Source organism: Pholis gunnellus, assembly GCF_910591455.1.
Source record: "Pholis gunnellus genome assembly, chromosome: 8".
Lineage (NCBI taxonomy): Eukaryota > Metazoa > Chordata > Actinopteri > Perciformes > Pholidae > Pholis > Pholis gunnellus.
The window spans coordinates 18231525-18253085 of NC_136534.1; the positions used below are offsets into that span (position 1 = coordinate 18231525).

Below are 21561 nucleotides of genomic sequence, written 5' to 3' on the forward strand. Positions count from 1 at the left end.
TTCCAATCATCTGGAAGTCATTTTTTTTTCTGAAAAAATAAACAAAATGGCTGACACAAAAAAGTATTGAGAGTGGAAAAGAATCAAATGAAAATAAAACATTTTATGTAGTAATAATGACATTGATATAAGAAAATAGACTTTTCACTTACAGCTGTACCTATTTAAGAATAAAGATAATAAACCTGTTAAAATTAATTATTTTAAGTTAATACGTCAATTTACATATGGAGGCTGGCGTATGCCACCAGATATTTTGTAGAGTTCAATTATAATAAATGCAATGAAACAAAATCTCTGAATTTCAGTGATCATAAAATGGAATTTGTAAATCTAGGAAATAGGAAACAAATTGTGGCATCTTCTGATATTTTCATTGAAATAAATATCTGTTAACTCACTAACGCAGCAGGGGGGAACACACTGATGAAAGTATTGTAATATACAATATCATGGAGTCTGTGGTAACATTCCTGGGGAAAAAAAATGTTTTTATGTAATATATAAATATGTAAATAAATACATATTTATATATAAATGAATATATATTTCAATGATTATATTTATTATCATAATATAACTAAACATTGTACAGAAAAGTCTGTGAATATTCGGGAGTGACACTACAGCCTTTCTGTTTTTTTGTAAAAAATAATATTGCATCGTTTTCAAAATACATTTCAGCAAATAATGTAGAACAATCTATTCATGATATATTATTGTGCTTCGTTCTCCCTGATTTCCATAACAACTGTCACTTCATTAAATACGACATTTCTTTACGAGGCAGTTTGAATATGGAGGCACGGTTCAGCACCAACGTAACATTTCATTTTTCTCCCCTCGTGACAAAAACAAAGCATTCATTTGAAATTTCAAATGTGTTATCGGCGAGTCACCACGCCCAGTTCTGGAACGCCGTACTCTAAACCAATCAGCGTTGAGGAGGCGGGAGGACGCCGGTGTTGATTGGTTCGTTCAAAAATAACACGTACGCAACCCCGCCATTTAAATGTTTTAAAAGTCTTGTGTGTTCCTCCTGTTTATCACAAGCGTTGACTGTAGAATAAGTGAGAAGAAGTCCTGCGACACTCCTGATCGTCTGTCTTCGTCTCGTGTTAGGTAAGCCAGAGAATGTTATCTAAACTGTACACCTGAGTAGTCTACACTCACACTATCAAATGTATGACCGTGTAACGTTAACGTGCAATCACAAGGTTACAGTTACATGCGAGTATAAGAAATACTAAATGGGGAAACCTCACGCTAACCGACCGTAGCTAAGCTAACGTTAGCTATCTGTTAACGTGCAGATGTTACTTCTTTCATTTTCAGCTTCTGCTCTTATGAACTTGCATAGTTAAAAGTCAGCAGGGCACGTTTTTCATTGTATGGAAATGCGATTTTGGCATTTTTATTTATGAATTACAATATATTTCTTAAATCCTTTTAAATATCTTGTGTTTTATACTTCGACTGTGTTGTGTTACCATATGTGTTTGTGTTCTGTTACTTTAATCGTACTGCTTTTGTGAGACTTTAATGGTGTATTTTATTCTGTTCTATTTACCTGTGATCCAGGTAAAATAGCATCATGGGATCCAGTGAGAGTAAGCCGGTGTCTGCACCAATAAAACCAGAGCCAGCAATCAAAAACGGCCGGGTCACTGATCTGATGGATCCACGCTCTCCTTCAACAGCAGTTGATCGTACGCCCATTCAGGTAGGTTGTGGCTGACTTGCTTTCAGACATACTGTAATTTGTGGGCGAGCACTTATAAACGGATTAACCAGATTAAATGTTCTCCCATAGGTCGACGGGCTTGTTCCCAAAACCAAGTGTCCGCTGGCCTTCACTGATCCCCGTTCACCTACTGTTGGCGTTAGCCGCACCCCTGTCAGAGAAGGCGTGACAGGTAACCCTTTATTAAAGAATAACGTTCAGTTTAACTTTTTTTTTTCACCTGCATTATGTCCTGTAACGTGATGTTCCTGCATTTGCCCCTCCAGCAACAATTGGGTCCTTTGCCCACCGCCTGGGCAAGCTTCTGCTCAATGAGACTGAAGAAAAAGTCCCTGAAGCCCCTCAGCAATGCTTCAGGGATGCCGTGGAGGAGGTGGTCTCGGAGGAGAGTGAAGAACTGGCTTCCACCGAGCCTCTCCTGGCTCCGCAGCCCTCCCTGGACACCCCTGTGCAGCCCCCTATTAAAAATGTGGGTGACTCGAGCCCCTTAGTGCTTTGTGAGAAACCCCGGTTTGAGGTGGAATTAGAAACGGAGACGGACATTAGCCTGGAGGAGGCTGAAGAAGCAAGAGAGTCTCCTCTTCACAAGAGACTGAGCATGAGCCTGATAACCTGCCATGAGGGGGCAACCTCATCCCAGATCTTTGCTGAGGTGCACCGCGACAGCATTTCATCCCCGGCGCCTAGTGCAGAAGTGGAGCCACTCGAAGATGGTGCGGATCAATCGCATGCCCTTCCTTCTATCACTGTTGAACCAGGGACCCCTGTTGAGCCTTCCCTCCCCACTGATTTAGATAGTTTCCCAGCTCAGGTGTCCCCTGCACAGTCAGAGAAAGCAGAGCCATCTTCTGAAGAAACCAACGAGCTTCTTGACGAATCGTCTTTGCCTTCTGCACCAGAGCCACCGACTGTCCCCAGCCCAGAGCAGCCACAGCTCAGCACCGGCATCCGCTGCCCCACCTTTGACCCAAAGAGCCCCAGTCAGGTGGTGTTCAAGCCGCAGTGGTTGGGAAAAGGTTTTGGCGCCACTGGGCTGAGAGCTAGAGGAGTGCAGGGTGGGAAAGGAGGCTCCTCTCCTCTTGCTGTCCGCATGGCCGTGAAGAAAGTAACCAACGAGAACAGGCGACAGTCTGGAAAACTAAAGCAGAAAGGTGTGTAGAACGTTTGTGGCTTCCCGTTTTTCTAAGATGACAAGCTGTTGTTGCCTGACGTTTCCTTTCCTTTCAAGGTACTGAAGGTCGCTCTCCACTGCAGATCCTGAAGGGGACCAACTCACCCCGGGGCCAACGTCCTCAGGTATTGTTTTTAACAAACATGCACTCACTGCTGGTGATGCCCACGCTCCGTATACACTGAAACTTCATTTGAACTTGTTATTGACTTGTTACGGTGAAGTTGAGTAATTTAGTTTGCCGTTAAGTGAATTCCAACACAAAGTTAAAAAGTTGCTGAGATAACGTAACGCGTCCTCTCCACTTTCCAGGCGAAGCTGAAGGTGTCCACCCCAGATAAGCAGAGACTCGGACAGATTGACCGCAGAGTGCTGGCGGTGTCTTTGGATAAGGAGAACCGATGATTCACTGCAACGTGTACAGAATCCTACCGCCTTTATCTCTCTTAAAACAAGCCTTTATGTGTACAGCCTTCTTTGATTGATTTTTGTTCGGTGTATATTCGTTTTATTACTGCCGTTTTTCTATCCTGTTTGTCTTCTTGTAAATATAAATAAAATGATTTTCATTCATACTTCAGCTTTATATCTTTGTATTGGTTGTAAACTAATTCTGCTATTCTTTATCATTTGCTTTCCTTTTGTATTTTGATTCCTTTTTTTATAGAATAAATTTCTTAACCAAATTGTAAAATTCCTATTCTTTATTTTTGCCCAAACAGAATAAAAGCTTAACACTAAATGTTTGTTTATTTTGTTTTAAATATATTTAAAAAAGATTGCATTTGATTCACACAACGCTTTGACAGTTATTTATACCATTAGATTGTAATAAACACTAGAGGAACCCTGTAAATTAGAATAATAAAATGTTAAACACTTTGTATATATAACTATAATGATGCAGTATTTCATGCCACTCTATATGCAGTGGGATTTAAATATGGACATGTTACAAACCAAATAATGAACTCCGCGTGTCAGAAATCAACAGTTAAGACTCGTTTAATGCAGAATCCCATGTTTATTGGACAGTCTTTAAGAAAGTTAGTATTGCTTTACTTTGCAGTGTGTATCCAGTGTTGGAAAAAGAGGCAGTCCAAATCCTAGTCAGAACTCGGATATATGTTTTCTGTATGTACAGAAACTCCTTGAGGTTTATCTTGTACCATGCAGAGGAAAAAGTAAGTGGTCACATACAGATTCATTTTGTATTGCTCATATGCACACAATAGCCGTTATCATCCATGTAACACTCACACAAATAGTCCTCCTGTCCTCAGACAAATAGGGTTATTGTTTTTTGTAAGTGCTTAGTGAACCATGAAAACCATTTTTATTATCCCATCTGTCAGTGCAACAGTTTACCCAAAGCACTTTTCAGGTCTAGCTACAAGGGAGGGGGGGGAGGGGAGACCCCAAATCCTGGTAAATATTGTCCATCAATCACATAAAAAACAACTCGACACTAATATAAACATCTGCAAACTAGCACTCTATTTTAATTAAAGTTAGAAAATTAAAAGAAAGTAAATGTAAGCATCTAGGGAATCTACCAAAACTAAGAACAAACAGTCTGAAACAAAAACAACGCAACTGCTCATATTATTCATACGACATAACTTATGCTTTGATATAAAACACAGCGTATTAGTATAGCTAGAGTGAACCTTCACAGGCTGTAACTTGACACGTATTCAATTCTGTCTCATCCAGCGTGCTACCATTTCCATTTGGCAATTGTTCTCATTGGGTGACTTCTGAATTGCTGCGACAAATGTGCATATGTTATGGTTATTTTAACCGCAATGTCATAAATTATTAAGAGGAATGATCTTTTACTGACCCACCCCTAAATTCCCCCATAACGTGAGAAGAAAGGTGAGACCGCGATGTGAGAAGAGAAAATCTTCACATTACAACCCCTCTCCAACATTGGACAGGACTTGGCACAATTAAAATACCCTCTTCTCACCCTATGCGGCTCCTCATCCTCCTACCCCCCACCCCCCTACCCCCCCAAACTCTTGTTTCTTTTTTTATCTTCTTCAATTTCTACCAGACTGATAATCACCGCTCTCTTTCTGCTCGCTGGCGAGGAACAGCCTCAGTTCCATATCTTGAGGAAGCTGTCCCAGGATCCCGTGCAACACGCCATCCCATCTGAGGACACTCCGATACAGCTCACTCTGTTGTCATGACCAGCCAGCACTCCTTGACCACGGCACAAAAGAAAAATAGTGATGTGAGCTGAGCAAAGTACCACCGACAAATACCACTGACATGACCCAGATGCAGAACACTGCGTCCAATATCAGAAGTTTAACACCGGAGCTTTTAGATGCTTTGAAATCGGTTTCTAAAACCACTTAACGTCTCTAATTTCCGCCTGTACTTACCCACTCTCTCAGATTTCAGTGTGTCCCAGATGTTGACATTGAAGTCGTCATAGCCAGCCAGTAACAGGCGTCCAGACACAGAGGGGGCCAGGGAGGTGACCCCGCACATGATGCTGGAGTCCTGGTAGGTGATGAGCTCCTGGTCAGCTCGCAGGTCGTACAGTTTACAGGTGGCGTCATCCGACCCTGTTATCACCGCGTTACCATTGGGGAAGAACTGGAAGACAGAGAATGGATTAGAAACTAGGCCTTCTTTGAGCTCTGATACGGAAGTCTGGTGGGAATCTTCCTCATCCTCACCCCAATTGCGTTGATGTCACTCTCATGGCCCGAAAAGGTCTGTCTGCATTGGGCCTCCCTGATGTCCCACAGCTTGGCTGTGAAGTCACACGCCCCTGAGATGAAAAACTTGAAGTCTGGGGACACGGCCAGGGACATGCAGTCTCCCAGGTGTCCTGCAAAGATTGTCTTTTCTGTCCCTGTCTCAATGTCCCATAGCACGCTAGAAGGAGACAATATGTGTTTTAGCTACACAGATACAAGTTGCAACATGCTTTTGAGTTCAGTTAAGCATACTGTATTCTTACCAAGTGCAGTCTCCAGAGCTGGTGATGATCTCAGTGTCACTGAGGAAACGACAGCAGGACAGGTAACCTGGGCAAACAAAGAAATACCATGTAAGGAGTAGTGTAAGTGAATTAAAGGAGGACTCAGAGACATCAGAGACTTCAGGAGATTTACCTTCTGAGCTGCATTGTCCTACCTGTGTGTGCCGCCAGCTCACGCATGACTTTGACGTTTCCATCCTTGCCCTTGAGGTTGTAGATGGAGCACATGTTGTCCAGACCGCCACAAGCCACTAGGTTCCCCGAAGGTGCATAGGCACAAGTCATCACCCACGATGACTTGAGAGGGATGGCATTCACCTGGGGGACAGAAGACGGGTGAAACTCTTGTCTTCAACCACTAAAAAACAAATGCACTTCAATGGATGAATCTGAAAGTGAGCCACAAACATTGAAAGGCCCTGAAAACACATTTTCTTAATCAGCTTCTTACTATAAGCAACAGGGTCCTGCATTAACATAATATATTCTGCCAAAGTTGGAAACATTTTAGTAATATAACATAAGAGGTTTTTGTTGCTTGTTGCTTATTTAGTCACTTTAGTTTTATAGAAGATATTAAGATGTGAAGACATGTTTGAGTGAAGTGAGGTTAAAGGTGAACAAGTGAATTTGCATGTTTAAGGGAGGACGTACTCTGCAAGGTTTGTTTCAGTAAGTTATGACACTCTTGATCTTCTTATTTCATAGCTTCTGCCTTGTTTAACACCTATATATTTCTTTTATTCCGAATCCCCAATAGTTAGGCCTATTGAACTGCCCTCTTTGTTACTCTGAGTTATGCCAGTTCAAATGGTTGTTGATCGTCAAAATTCCTGAAGCACATCTCAAGGTTTTTTGGTTTACAGGTACATCTCTTTTTCTAAAAAATAGATTTGAAGTTTAATTCTCTTCATGTCATGTCTTTACTTGTCAGGGGTATTAGGGATATTACTACTACTAAAACAGTCTTATACAAGAAATATACAAGAAAACTGTGGCTGATTTAATTTACTTCAAGAAACACATTCTTGTGATTCAGATTTAAAATAAACCCACGAATTTTGGACAGACCTGAAGTTTCGCCATTTTTGTATATTTTTTTAACCTCTTTTACGATGCCAATGCAGATGATGACGCTTTTGAACATTTAGTTAATTTCAGTATTTTATGCCAAGTTTTGACCTTTTCTGTTCAAATTAAATTATCCTCATTTTACTGACAGTATATCGGAAAATGATGTGCGTATTATGTATAATGTCATTGTCCTATAATCTTATTTTTTGTTCTCTGTGAGTTGGATTTGTGGATTCATTTTGTTTACATTTACCCTCATCTCCCATCGCTGTAATTATGATGCACCTCTCTTTTGCTCTTTCCTACCTTGTTGGTTGTAATGCTGTCCCACACTATGAGTTTTCCATCTTGAGAGGCACTGACACACAACCTGGGGGTGTAACAATGACAGCGATATAAAAAACAAAACAGAGACAGAGACAGATGACATGTAAGCAAAACAATTAAATTAAAGGCCCCATATCGTAAAAAGTGAGATTTTTATGTCCTGTTTAATTATGAAACAGGTCTAACTGCTATATAAATACTGTTAAAGTAGTGAAAAGCTCAATCCATGAAAGAAATACACAAAGCCCGTATTCAGAAACTGTTCCTTTAAAGGAGTCGTCAGAAATGCAAATCCGTCAAACTTTGCGGTTCAGACGGAGGGTGAATACAGGTATATTCAGACAGACAGATGAGCACAATATGTCTCCTCCTATTAATTCATCCAGTTAAAAAGTACTTAACTAATCTAATACACCAATCAGAATTGCAGGTGCAGGTGCTCTTTCAATATGTGTACAACATGCTGTGTATTTACGTGGAGTCAGCGCCCCAGTGCATAGCGTAGATCTTGGCAAGGTGACCCCTTAGTGTTTTCCTGGTCTTCAACTGGACGCGTCCCACCGCGGTGATCCCGGCCGCTGCTTCTTGCAGTGTGGTGTCCTGCACCGTCTTACGAGCTGCCTGAGGAGCAGACACAAACACAAATACAGGTTACTGCCGGTATTGATCTAAGATGTGGTTGGAAATATTTGGGGAAGAAATGTCGTCAGGTCAAAGTGAAAAGCAAAGCCACATAATGGTAATGATAAATACTGTGGGCAGCCACATTGTTTATTACAGATGATACGGATGGGCCTACTGACAGTGATCTGGTCTTTGAGACTTTCCGCCTCCTTTCGCAATTCCTCCATTTCACCCATGGCGATGATTGTTAGGCGCTGTCACCAATGGAGACAGGAGAGATATGGCAGGAAAGCTGATAATCCTGAAATGAAGAAGAAGAAGAAGAAGAAGAAGAAGAAGAAGAAGAAGAAGAAGAAGAAGAAGAAGAAGAAGAAGAGAGGTGGGGAGAGAACAAAAACAGAAATGAGTTACCAAGATATTATTCAAGAAAACGTATATTTTCCAGTAGTTCTAGCATTCATGCCGGACGTTTACCTGCACCTGACGATTTTTAATCCTCCCTAGCTCCAGTCTCCAAGTAAGTGCTATTTTGCAAGTCAAACCGGCCCTCGTCTACTTTGCAAACGTTCACAAACACGCAGGAGCACACAAAGAAACCCACAGAACAAACCTACACCTGGACGCGCACGCACACACACACACACACACACACACACACACACACACACACACACACACACACACACACACACACACACACACACACACACACACACACACACACACACACACATACACACGCAGGCTGCATGAATATTCAAGCAAGACGATATTAACAGAAAAAGTATTTGCTCTTCAGATGATGTCACACCTATCGAGAGCACACATCCTCACCCAGAATGTACACACAAACCAGTATGTCCTGTAACAATGTCATCAGTGCTTCAGCTCCCACTTCTCAACAAATTCACAGTGATGACAGGTGGTTTGAGCCATTTAACACTCCAGTGAGCTGTCCCCTAATGTTGATGGCTATTGAATTTGGTAATGTCATGATTAAACGAGCACATTTTAGCAGTAAACCAATCACCTAATGGACAAACTCATACACCGTGTCAAATGTAATCAAGGCACAAGTGGAAAAGGCAGAGTCACGAAGCTGATTTTACAGATTCAACCAAAGAGACATGACACTGACTTGATAGTAAAGCAGCAAAACCAACCTCAACAACAACACCCCCTCCTTCAACCGTACACGTGCAGATATCACAAATTGTGAAGAACTAATTGTCATGATGCTATTCCCTTTTATCTTACCTTGAAAACTGATAGGGGGGAATAACTTGCGTTGATCTTTTCGTATGCGTGCGTCCCTGCAGCAATCCCTCTCTCTCTCTCTGTTTCTCTATTTGAATGAGTGTCCCTGTCAAAACACATGACCAAGTGGATTTGCTTCTAATTTGTTTGAAGTGAAAAGGAGAGGAAGGGAGTGAAGGAGGGAGTGACTCTCTGAAAGAAAGAGATTTGCTTTAATTGTTTGCCACTTGGCTCTATCCTTTATCTATCTGTAATGCTTAAAGGATGGACTGAAATGTGTTGAAATAAAATGATAGTGCTGATTCATGGCCTTTATAGTAGTCCAAACACCTCAGCAGCTACAGTATAGGTGTCCGGCCTTAAACCGCTGATGTCTACATTGTCCCTGAAGTTGGTAACAGGGGATTTTAGGCCTTTGTTCCAGATGGTAAATTGCTTCGATAATGAGTGTTGTAATGAATGCTTGAGTGTTTTAGTCGTGCTATTACCCTTTTGCCATTCTGTTCCTGGGTCCCTTCCATTGTTCCATGTGATTAAATGACTGCTAGAGCTTGCTGGATGGTGAAGTGCATTAATACAGCCAGAGAGAAGAGGAGGCAGAGGGAGGGGAGGGAGAATGGGGGGGTGGAGGGTAAGAGGCGAGGCAGTAGAGTGAGTTTTAAATCCTACTGGCTGAGATTTTAAAGGGAAGCCTTTTGAATCAAATCTGCTCTCATCCGCTTACTGACTGCTCTTTGCATCTGGATAAGAGATGGAGAAAGGGATGTGGGGGCAGATGGAGGACGCAGAGCGAGTTGTGAGAATGGGAGCCTGTTTTCGGTGTGACTGGGCCAATGAACTTGAGTCTGATCAGTGACAGCTTGCATCTTCGCCCAAACTCAGATCTCCGAACCAGTTACAACTGAAAGTCCAGTATTCTTCTAGTGCATTAGGTACCGAGTCAAAACAACGACAAAACAAGATCCGAGAACATGGCCGTTGAGATTAAAATGACTGATGAGCGATGCCTTTTGTGTTGCAACTCCTTATATTTACCTGCATTCCTCATAGCCTAAAATAACCTGATGTGTCTGTGCAGTATTTTACCACATTGTTTATACTGCGATAGCGAACCGTTTAGTATCTCTGGGTGTATAAAGCTGTTGTGGGCAATGTCGTAAATCAATGGCTTGATTTATGGTAATAGCTATGTGAGTTTGGCATTCAAATGTTGGCTATTTCATTATCAGTTTCTTGAAACTTTACATATGTCAATATAAAATGTAAAATAACAAAATAGAGGATTTTGGTAAATGTGGTTTGGTAAATATTGCTAAATCTGGTCTAAACTAACAAGCCTTTTTCTTGTGTAGTCAGTTTAATTTTTTCAAAATGAATTTTACACCCTGCATGGGACAGCCACACAAACAATCTAACATAGTTTTATCATGCAGATTATATCTGAGGGTATTAAGAATTAGACAACAAAAGGTTTTTTTGTTTGTCAGATTATCAATCTACAAGTCAAAACCATTATTGTATGCTGATCCCATATAAATCCCTCCGCTGTGTGTGCGTCATCAACACGAGATAAAACACATATAAGTGCATTAAATGTGTGTCGTGACATTATTTTGAACGGCATGTCCGTATTTGATATCTAGATATTATTTTGTACGTGTGTCCTACATGGTACAATGTAAGATCGCATGTGTCTGATATTGTAAGTGTGCTGCCCTTTCATTTTTACAAGTTTAAGGATATATCATCACCGTCACCATCTGAACGTCATGACACAACTTCACAACTAGCAAGAACAAAAAAACGTGAACACCAACATGAGACCATCCACTCACCAATTAGGAGACTCCACTCAAAGTAATTTGGTAGATGTTCAATCACTCTTCCTCCAGCGGTCTCCCTCCGGTCGTTGTCATAAGTTCAGCCTGCGTGTTACTACACTTTCTCCCGCTCATTCACTTTTGGTATCACAGACAGTGGGATATTCCTCCGTCACTCACTCTCTCCACCGCTCCTATGAGGAACAGATGAGGATTGGAGGGATGAAGGGAGATCAGTGATGAGGGGATAAACCCTGGGATGGACAGAAAGAGGGATGGGGGGGGGGATGTAGTGGGGGTAAAAAGAGACAGAAAGGGAGAGGAGACAGTGGGGGAAACCAAACAAGGTGCAGAGCTTGGTTATGGGGTCATGAGACATAAGCTGGGGTGAATCTGAATCAAAAACTAAGAGATGGAAATCATGGAGGGGAGGGGGGGGGGGGGTAAGAAGATAAATAGAGGACCTGGGAACATGGCTTTTTATGGTGCTGAGTTAGACTTTGAAAGATCTATGACTGGCAGGAGGGTTTGTGTTTAGTAAACCCGAGGTGAAGCTAATTTTAGAAAGCGTATGTGCATAGAGGGAGATCGGCAGTGCAGAGATCAGACAGGGTGATATGGAGACCAACTGCAGGATCCATCTTACCACGCAAACAGCACCACCAGGCATGGACATACTTACAGTGTACAGGATATGTGCTACTAAAACTAGCTAACGCACTACGGTGTCTGTCCTCCTTGTTGTGTGTGTGTTTTTTTTTCTTTGTCATGTTTGACCTGATGACACACCCACTGGGCCCCCTGCTTGGCCCAAATACCCCCCTGGTTAGCTCAAGTTCTGCTCTGGTGGGACCTAAATGCAAAACAAACACCTAAACTTGAAGGTTCCTCTTTTCATTTTCGCCCTTGCCTGTTAGAGAGTGTGCAACCTACAGCTGTTACACATTATCTAACAGTAAATCACCTGTGTTAGTTATGAAATAGCACAGCTTGTGCTCACTATCATGAGATAGCACTTTCAGGCAGGAGGGTGCTCTGTTTGTATACGGTGACCACATTTCTCCCAAAAGGCCCCATAAAGCCCTTTGATCAAAAATCATGCTTCTTTTAAAAGACGCCATCCGTTCCTCCCTGAAGTTTTCACATTGATCCTTTAACTGTCAGGAGAACAAGTCCGCAACTATGTTTACTTACTAAGTAAAGTAATGGAAATTGTGTCTAGAATAAATAGCAATCGTTTGCTGTAGACAAACATGGTGAAACAAACAATGAATAATGTTGATCAACTTGAACATCCCGCAATAAATAGCATAACGCTTTTTTAATTATTAGTAAGACGTATGTTTAATTTTGCAGATTGCTGATATTTGTAGTTCTTTAGCACGCTGGAGGTATTCATGCCTCCTGCTTTTCGGTGCTAGATGCTGTGCAGAAAAACAATGAAAACATATTTAAATGAGATGAAACAGGGTCTGAATTCTCACCAGTACCCGGGACGCTGCTCGAGCTGATCGTGAACTGTGACCGCCCTGTAAGAAGGGGGCAAAAGGAAAGGAAAGATTCCTACTAGGATCAAGTATCACATTATTACTTCCTGTGGAAACCCTTAAGGAAAAAGATTCGGATGAATAAAAAAGCATCACTGCGACTCTTACACAGTACGGACTTCAGCCGGCTTGTGTTGTGTGTGTGTGTGTGTTTCCTGAATCCTGTGTTTATTATATGTTTCAGTGAGAATAAATTAATCTTTGCAGTTTAAAAGTATCCAGCTTTGCTCACTCAAGCACGGTGACGACATAAGCAGACTGGTCGTTTTGGCGGATGTGACTCTAGATTTGGAGAAATTGAGTTGCAGGCTGTGAGACGGAGCGTAAAAATGATAGAAAACCAAAACGAGGGAAAAAAAAGGATTTGTTAGGCATCGCACTGACACTGACCAGGAAAAAGACAAACAGAGAGAGAGAGAGAGAGATTTGGAGTTTCTATTTAAAGACCAGTGTTGTTACTTACTATAAAGTGTTGTGCACGTACATGTGTACATACGACTTGGTGATTGGTGCAGGACAATAAACACAGTACAATAGTATAAGACATGATTAAAGATTAAAAATAAGAACATTTACAATAGAATATGAAAAATAAACAAACAATGTAAGAGTATGTGAAAACACATCTTTTATTAAAGTGTTGTGTGTCTATTTAAAGGGAAGAGTTGTGCAGGGACGTGTGAATGTATGTATTTGTCCTGAGGATGTGAGACACAGAGTCAGTGGGCCTTGATGATGAGCCTGACTGCTGACAGAAAGAAACTGTTTTTGTGGCGTGAGGTTTTGGACCGCAGCCTCCTGCTCGAGGGAAGTGACTCAAACAATACTTCTAGTACTTGTAGCTTGCTTTATAACTGGCATTGCTTTAGTTTTTGTGTCATATAAAGTCACATGAAGTTTGTACAAATACCAACTCATTGTTAGGGAAGCAGATTTTTTTTAAAGTCTATAAAGCCCAGCAAGGGTCACTAAACCTTTAAACATGTTTTCAATAAATGGGTCGGTGGAGAGGGGAGGGGTGACTGGATTAAATGCTATATCGGTCAGTCACAAACAACTATTGTGACATGAATGGAGAAACATAAATGTTAATCCTCCTATTAGTCCTCATGTTATGTTTTTACATAAAGGTAATGCAAAGCATCACACAGGAAGGCCAGAAATCCTTTGTAGACACCTAATGATATGTGTGGGCCACATTTAGTAGGAGAGTTAATGTGTGGAAGTGCAACATAAGGGACGAGTGGTCACGTCAACTACTCACTACACACATCGATCAGTTATGACTATAGGATGCTTTGATTTCAGTTTTATAACTAAACTGTTAGGCCTTACATACGTTCTGCTAATCACATACAATATGGAAATATAACATCATACAGCTATAAATTTCAGTGTGTAAAGTGTGTCATCAGAACAGTAGACGGCCAGGGTGCTTAGTGAGGATATCTAGGATGCATTATATAGACATAACACCTACTTAAGAGAAGATTAATGCACACTTTTAGGGTGCGACATGGTTTCAGCGTGTGAAGGAGGGAAAAGGTTAAAACCAGGGCTCCATTAAACGGCCTGCTGACCCAATTCTGCAGCGGCGGGGGATTATAACACAGGAGGGAGTGAGAGTGTTAATATGGGCCATAAACAGTAGTTGACTCGGTATCTGATGCACTAGACGAAAGCCGAGTGGGCTGAAAAGGAGGCACTGGTTGTAATGGGACAGATAAGATGGAAGTGGGTGGTCGAATGTCACTCTGCCAGACTTGAATGATTAAATGATCTCTCGCTGGATTACTATTCCATATTCTAAATGGGAGATTTTTTAAGCTTCATAAACAAATGCACTCATTTATGAGAGATTAACCGTAATCTCTCTATTTCTATCCTTTTTCCCTCCTGTGCACCTCTCTCTCTCTCTCTCTCTCTCTCTCTCTTTCTCTGTTCCCTTTTCTCCCTCTTACTGCTTCGGATTGTAGTTTCTTATGTACTGCGCTAATGTAACTTCTTTTACAGTTTCTTACTGCCGTGATGTCTAATAGCATATTTTGTGACGTGCTTCTACTCTGAACAGACAGGAACAGACTGAGAAAAGTATTAACCTTCCAGTTTTAATTTTAATCAGCAGGCAGCCACAGTGGGTGTGAGGTAATCTCTTAATCGATTACCGTGAACATTTTCTGTCCTCTCTTTGTCTCAAATGCTCTTTTAGTCCCTCACTTGTGTGGATGTGGAACATAGTACTCAAGTGACATTTTTATTTCTTCTTTTATTCTCTTGTGATTTCGGTCAGTAAGCTGCTAAAAACAAAAGTACAGATTGACTTTAGAGGAAGGAAAGGACCATGTTTCCCCTCACTTATCTCCATCATATACAGTATAAATACAGTATATACAAACAAGCAAGCAGCTTTACAGAAAAAGGCAGCAAGATGAAGAGAGTGACTCTGTGGCTAAAAACGGAAAAACATGTGTTGGTGGCGGGTGTAATGGTCCTGTTGTGGGATGGTGGATGCAGATGAAAATGTATTCCAGTTGTGTGAGGTTCAGTCTGTCAGGTTTGTTCTGGCTCTCTCACAGTTCATCTTTGCCTCCCGTCACTCTGCCTCTCCCTCTGCTCCTCTGCGTCGGTGCTTGGCTCCGAGCGTTCCTGGCAGGGGTGGCGCCGCCGTCCGGCTCCTCCTTGTCCTTTGTTGGCACATTCTGTCCACCTGCAGCCCACATGGCCTCGGCCTCCTCTCGCTCCTGAGGGAGACAAACAAAAGCATAGCAATGACCGATCAAACTGGTGACAACTGATTACATGTATTCCCTTTTTAGAGTCATGTTAATTAAGGTCCTCGTTCATTCTGGATAAATATTCTGAAACCAGTTATTTAAATTCTTCTTGGTTTTTTCTTCTTCTGTGGTAAGTGATATTAGTGGGGAGGCTCAGCCAGCACAAAGTGGTTCTCCTCTATTAAAGTGAGTCCATGTAGCTGTGGCTGTACCAGCGACAACTCAATAATGGTAAATATTAAAATATAAAGCACTAATAAAGTAATATCAGTTACACAGTAATATCTGCGTAGATTTAGCTAACTTTACCCAGCATTAACCTACTGATGACACTAGACCACGTAAGCTAGGGTTTTATTGCTTATGAACTGTGTTATTTCTTCCTTTTAAAATTTACACAGTGTCAAGTGTAGGAGGAGTTAGACAGTCTGCATGATGCTAAACGTTAGCAAGCATTGAACTGGATAAGCTACTGTAACTATTTAAAGATTTGTACAAATATAATGATGAATCTAAAGGACACTGATGTGGTACGATCTAAGGCCGGGCATTGTAAATGCTCAAACATGGAAACAACCACCAGATTTGCATTGCACTCCAGCTGGTCTTGTTATCCAACACCGGTGTCACGACATTAACAATCACGTGACTGCAGGCGACAGGTCCGGCCTGAGGACGAGGTCACTGCTGTGTGCCGTCATAATGCTCACCATGTCCCTGTATATCTTCTCTTTTGTGAACCAGAGCGCCAGCGCGCACCGCCGGCCTCTGGTCAATGCAGTAACACCGTGTGGATTTACTGGACCTGAGGAGAAGCCCACCAGTCGCCCGCAGCTGGGTTTTACTCGAGCCTGGAGACACGGAGGAAGAGGGAAGAGGTTAAGGAAAGTGAGCTCAGGTGGAAGCTGGAATTAAGGTTAAAAAGTGACTCACTGTTATTGTCTTGGCATCCCTTTTAGTGAAGAACAAATCGCCTCCATTAAAGTTGTCATTCAGGTAGAGAATGGCACTGTGGGAGAAATAGGTCATTCAGCCATAAGAACAACCATTATGGTCTCAGTTAAGCTGTGAATTCAATTAAATGAATGTCCATTTCGTTGATTTAGTTTTACATTTTTACATACTAGTACAATTTCTCTTTTTGGCTGCTGTGTTCTCCCTGCTGCTAAGACTATTGGTGTGTACCTGAGGTCTCTGTGTGTGAATGCTGGTGGTTCCCTCCAGCACTGATTGGTCTCTGGCTCAAGGAGACAGTTGTCAACATGGACAGGATGAGACAGATCCAGCCTGCCCTCCTGATTACCTAAGGGCATAGAAAATAGTATTTCCTTACCCAAAAGAAAACATCTAAAAAAGTCCTCGTAGTTGTTCTAGTTCCACATGGTCAGCACTAGTACATTTCATTCAGCAAGTAATAATGACCTCCCTTAAGAGAGTTGTGGGTAACGTTGGTGTTACCTGCGACAGCACTGCGGCAGACCAGGTGTGTGAAAGAGGTGAAGAGTCCTGAGGGGCTCCTGAAGTAGGAGTGCAGCAGCTCTCTCACTCTCTCGCCCAGCTCGTGTAACAGCCGGGCGTCTGATTGGTTCACCATACCATCATGCGCCAACTGGGAAAGAAGATTATGTTAGAAAAACACCAGCTTCATAAATTATGTTACAGCATGAGATCAGCACGTTCACACCAAGACAATATGATGCCTGTCATATTTCTGTTTCCATTGTCCCGTGTTCACCCACCTTTACAGCCTTGAGGACGGTCAGACCCTCAAACGTCTCATGAGGCGTGTGCGGAGACCGTCTTCCCCGGTAACCATCCCCAGCAGATGCTGCAGCCTGTGAGAGACAAGAGGAAAAGGATAGGAGAGAGCGCCCCCTCTTTCTATTTCAGCAGGCCGGACTCTTTAACGAGCTGAACTTACTGTTGCTAACTGCAGTATTCTGTCACACTCTTTCTCAGTCATGACTCCGTCGAGCACTACGCGATTGGTCCCGTTCATAACCTGGTCATCCATGGTGATGGTCACACCCACCTGGAGGACTGGACCACCTGGAGCAAGGACAATAGAGAGAGGATGAGAGAGGAAATTGGTAAATTCTTAACTGCTACAGACTGAAACCATAGGGTGATTGTCTCACCTGAAAAAAAGCCACTGTCGTCCACTTCCTCCTTCTGCTCTCCTTCCTTTATTTTATCATTTATTTTCTCTTTTTCAGCTCTGAAAGTGAAACAATAAGTTTAACTTTCCATAAACTTTTACAAGAGATCTTGACACAGAATGGATTTTTCTTCTGTCATTCTCACCTCCAATTATTTCTCAGTGATTCAGGTACAACATCTTCTGGAGTCCAAAGATCCTAAAGGGAAAAAAAATTCATTACATTTGGGGATGTCATTTTGGGGATCACAATAGCCTGCGTTTGCCTGAGTACTTACTGGGTCTGTGAAACTGAAGTCAAGGTTCTCCATACCAAAATAGAGAAGCCTCTTCTCCTCCAAAGCACGACTAATGTATCTGGCAATCTCCTGTGTGACAAATACACACAAACATGTAGTCAGCATGAACACAAGTAAGGAAATTAAATACATAGTTGAAATCTGTATCTCTGAAAGGACTAGACAGTGAATCCTAAGGACCTTTGATTATTACTGCCATAGTTGTGATTAGAATGTAATGGACGTTACGTGTTACCTGAGCAGGCTGTGTGCCCTGTGACTCTGTGTCGCCCCCTAGCGTCTCATAGTAGAGCTGCAGGTTGTCTAAGGAGTCCTTGTCAGACGGGTAAAACAAGAGAAGGGAGCGAAGTGTCTGCACTGCTCCACTTATATCACCAGCTGTGACGAAGCAGGAATACAAAATAAGGAGGATCGGCACTTAAGAGTGAAAATATACTGACACAAAGACAAATTCAGAGGAAGATACACAGAGACTGTATCATAACATGGGAGTTATCTTCCTCTAAACACTGACCTTTAAACTGCGCAATATGCAGATGCTCCAGCTGTGTGGGCAGGAAGTCCTCCTGAGAAGAAATCCTTCCGGGTCTTGTGGCTACCTGAGTCACACAGGACTGCTTGCACGACAGCACGGAGAGGGAAAGAGCTAGACGGGAAAGAAATGTAGGGTCATCGGGTCCTTTTCAGTCTCTTTCTGCGGAAAAGTAAAGCCTCAGTCTGGGGGCCTTTGTGCGTGTGTGTGTGTGTGTGTGTGTGTGTGTGTTTTTTTTCATACCTGCAGCCTTCTCGAACACGCCATCACTACTGTCCACTCCCCTGTGCTCTGGCAGCCTTTGGGGGGCCATCTCACACTGCACCCTGCACTCGTCTGTCTGCCGCAGTGTGTTGTTCACACAAGCTTTCCATGTCTCTGCTGTTTGCACCCAGTCGGAGGAGGCCTCATACTGAACCGCAGAATCATACAGGACCTGAGTTTGATGACACGTAAAGACAGAAGATACTGCTTTCAGTATATTGAAATAAAAGTAAAAACTTTGACGTGTTCCGTATTTTTTTGGTAGATTTTAAGGCATGCCATTACATGGACAAGTTAAGCCTATTTCAGACGAGCCTTATCGTGTTATAACAAGAGTGTCTGATAGACAGAGTAGGTTTCTTAGCCAGAGGTCTTCAATAAGTAAAAGCAGGGTTGGATTACATGGTTGGATAATAGAAAGTGAGAGTGAGAGTAAGGAATTCAGTCCCTCAGGCCATGGCTGTCTTTCTAAACTCACATCTTCAAATATTTTTCTGCAACAAAGAAGACTGTCCCATCCCTCCTTTTGATGTTGACCCAATAGATCAGTCCTGTGTAGCCAAATTAAATCATGTACTTCAGCATATAAAATTCCAAGCCCCAAAGCGATGAACTGAAATGTAAAATATGAATATTGATCCTTTTCCTAGTGAACAAACATAAGAACAGGCAAACCAAGGCAGTTCATGCACTACATGATTTCTGGGTAATGTTAACCTAATACCTGCTGCTTCTCCACGCCCCTCTCCTTAACAAAGACATCATCCCTCCCTCCTCACCCAGTGTTTCTCATTCTCAAGCTCTCTGTCCTGGAAGGCCTCCTCGGTCACTCCCTCCATGCGTCTGTACTTCTCAATGTTGTTCCTCATCTCTAAGTGACTGGGGTTGGCCACAAAGTAGGTGTGAGCTGCTGATGCCGCCTTCTGCAACTTGTCCAGCTGATGTGCAGGAAGAGGAGAGTAAATGGGGTTAGAGAGCCACTGCATTGAGCTGTATGTCTCTAAATGCCGCTTTGAGGCTTACCTTGTAGTACGTGACCTGCAGGTAGTTGTAAGGGTTGCGCGAACTGAATTCATACTCTATGTCGGTAGAAACAGGGAGCTGTCCTGCAGGTGTGACAGAGCCGCCGACACAGAACCTCAAACATTCAGCCTTCTGCTGAACCCAATCCAAGGTCCAGAGGTCCCACAGACTCCCCCCTTCAGAGTCTAATGATACAGAAAACATGATATACAGTTGTGAGTGAAATATACTGTATCATTGAACATGGTCCATCCTTAAAACAGAAGATAATAATGTCTAATTAATAAATATAGCTTTTCAGCATTTGGGGTATACAGTTGCACACAGCCCTCATTGTCGTCTACATTTTTTAACATTAGTTAACTTGCGAGTTAACTCACCACATGGCCCATTCCACACTGTATGAATTTGACACATTAATGGATTTATTTGGCAACGTAATGGATTATGTCTGCTTATGATATGGCAATAGGTTAATTTCTCTATGACATGGTAAATAGCCTCCAGTCTGAGCAGATAACGTTAAACCCTATTTCCATTTTATTACCGTTATTTCATTTAAATTACCATAAATTAACACAGGAAGTCTCCAATTTAAATATATTACCGGAACTTTGCAACCCTAAAGAGTTTAAATTCTACATTTAAAAATTGATTTATAAAGCAATAAACCTAATTTAAATTTACGTTTTTTGACTCCTTTTTTTGATTTTGCAAGAATCAGGGAAGCGGCCAGTAACTTAAAAGTTGTCTAGTTTTCCATCGGTAATTATCTAAAGCAGTTAGTTTGTCTAACTTCAAGGCCTAATTCTGGTTACAAAATGTAAAGGAAAACAGATAAATGTGATAACTTAAAGCAAAAATGTTGTAATTTGTTTTGTTTTTTATTTCTATGAATTCATCAATAACTTAATACATGTTTGCATTGCATAGGTCAGTGGTTACCAAGACAAACTGATGGGTCATACGATGATTATAAAGAAAAACAGTATATCTGTTACACAAAGTTATGTTTACTGAGTTTTCTCTTGGCCTTTTCTGGGGAAACATTTGATTACTTGTCAATGTAGATAAAGGAAGTACTCATAAATACCTACTGAACAAGCCCATAATAACAAATTGGCTCATCAAGAGCACCCACTACTCTCTCTCTCTCTCTCTCTCTATACACACACACACACACATCGCAACTTACCCAGTTTATTAAATGCATCTCTGCCTGCTGCCACACACTCATCATGACACTGCCTGCGGACTCTAAGCAGTGATTCCTTGGTTATGATAGCTTTCTCCAGCAGCTCTGCAGCCTTCACCCACTCCTGACCAAAGTATGACCGTACTCCACTGTAATACAAGAAATCATACGGCTGCAGCTGTGACAATACATGTGAGCTGCCTCTTCCCGGAGTTACTGAAGTTAAATTAAGTAATGCAATAATAACTAAATGAAACGCCACGTATACAGAGGAATGCTCCGAGTGCAGCGCCATGGTGAGAGAAACAAACCCCGTGGAGGAGTTGGGAGAAGAGGAGGGACTATGGAGATATTTGGGGAATGAAGGAAAGTGCAATCCAGAAAGTTTGTAATAGGGATTGTCGTTTCACATGTATTCACTACTGCTCCCCGCTAACGTTGATACTTCCGTTAGTTTAAGGTTTAAATCAAGCTAAAAGTAATTAATTGACGTTTTTTTAGGTAGTCAGACGATGTGTTTAACGGATTATTATCCAGCGAGTCAAACTGCAGTATGTCCATGTCGCCGCGAGAGGAAGCGGTTGGTTGAGTTCAACGGCCGTTACCGTAACTCTAAGTAAAAGCGGTTGAATTAAAATGAATAATTACCTGGTGAACGTGTAAAATCGCTAGTCTATTAATTAATCGATTCACCATTCATCTATATCATTTTAAGTAATAACTTTGCTTTAATAGAAGCGATCTG

The 21561-nt window shown here is 41.9% G+C and overlaps 3 protein-coding genes across 5 annotated transcripts; 1 reads left to right on the forward strand and 2 right to left on the reverse strand.

Annotated features, from left to right (window-relative positions):
- The first annotated feature begins 1047 nt into the window (after positions 1-1047).
- cdca3 (cell division cycle associated 3) lies at positions 1048-3627 on the forward strand. Its single transcript, XM_079165012.1, has 6 exons — positions 1048-1122; positions 1582-1723; positions 1814-1916; positions 2011-2895; positions 2973-3040; positions 3228-3627. The coding sequence occupies exons 2-6, from the start codon at positions 1595-1597 to the stop codon at positions 3318-3320; spliced, it is 1278 nt and encodes a 425-aa protein (XP_079021138.1). The 5' UTR covers positions 1048-1122; positions 1582-1594; the 3' UTR covers positions 3321-3627.
- A 298-nt stretch (positions 3628-3925) lies between these two features.
- gnb3a (guanine nucleotide binding protein (G protein), beta polypeptide 3a) lies at positions 3926-11170 on the reverse strand. Of its 3 annotated transcripts, none has more exons than XM_079165015.1 (9): positions 11040-11170; positions 8127-8248; positions 7799-7944; positions 7303-7366; positions 6078-6240; positions 5902-5968; positions 5615-5816; positions 5315-5531; positions 3926-5129 (listed from the first exon to the last, which is right to left on the reverse strand). In XM_079165015.1, exons 2-9 carry the CDS (start codon positions 8181-8183, stop codon positions 5023-5025), a joined length of 1023 nt encoding a protein of 340 aa, XP_079021141.1. In that variant the 5' UTR covers positions 8184-8248; positions 11040-11170; the 3' UTR covers positions 3926-5022. The 3 variants fall into 3 exon arrangements, with proteins under 3 accessions (XP_079021141.1, XP_079021139.1, XP_079021140.1); XM_079165013.1 differs by lacking the exon at positions 11040-11170 and adding an exon at positions 9205-9334; XM_079165014.1 differs by lacking the exon at positions 11040-11170 and adding an exon at positions 8422-8521.
- Positions 11171-14860: 3690 nt separating this feature from the next.
- p3h3 (prolyl 3-hydroxylase 3) lies at positions 14861-21111 on the reverse strand (the record flags this gene model as incomplete). Its single annotated transcript, XM_079165526.1, has 16 exons — positions 14861-15312; positions 16056-16196; positions 16279-16354; positions 16531-16648; positions 16804-16954; positions 17085-17180; positions 17267-17394; positions 17484-17563; positions 17650-17702; positions 17782-17871; positions 18038-18180; positions 18317-18448; positions 18578-18770; positions 19378-19536; positions 19622-19806; positions 20817-21111. The coding sequence occupies 16 exons, from the start codon at positions 21109-21111 to the stop codon at positions 15142-15144; spliced, it is 2211 nt and encodes a 736-aa protein (XP_079021652.1). The 3' UTR covers positions 14861-15141.
- Positions 21112-21561: the final 450 nt, after the last annotated feature.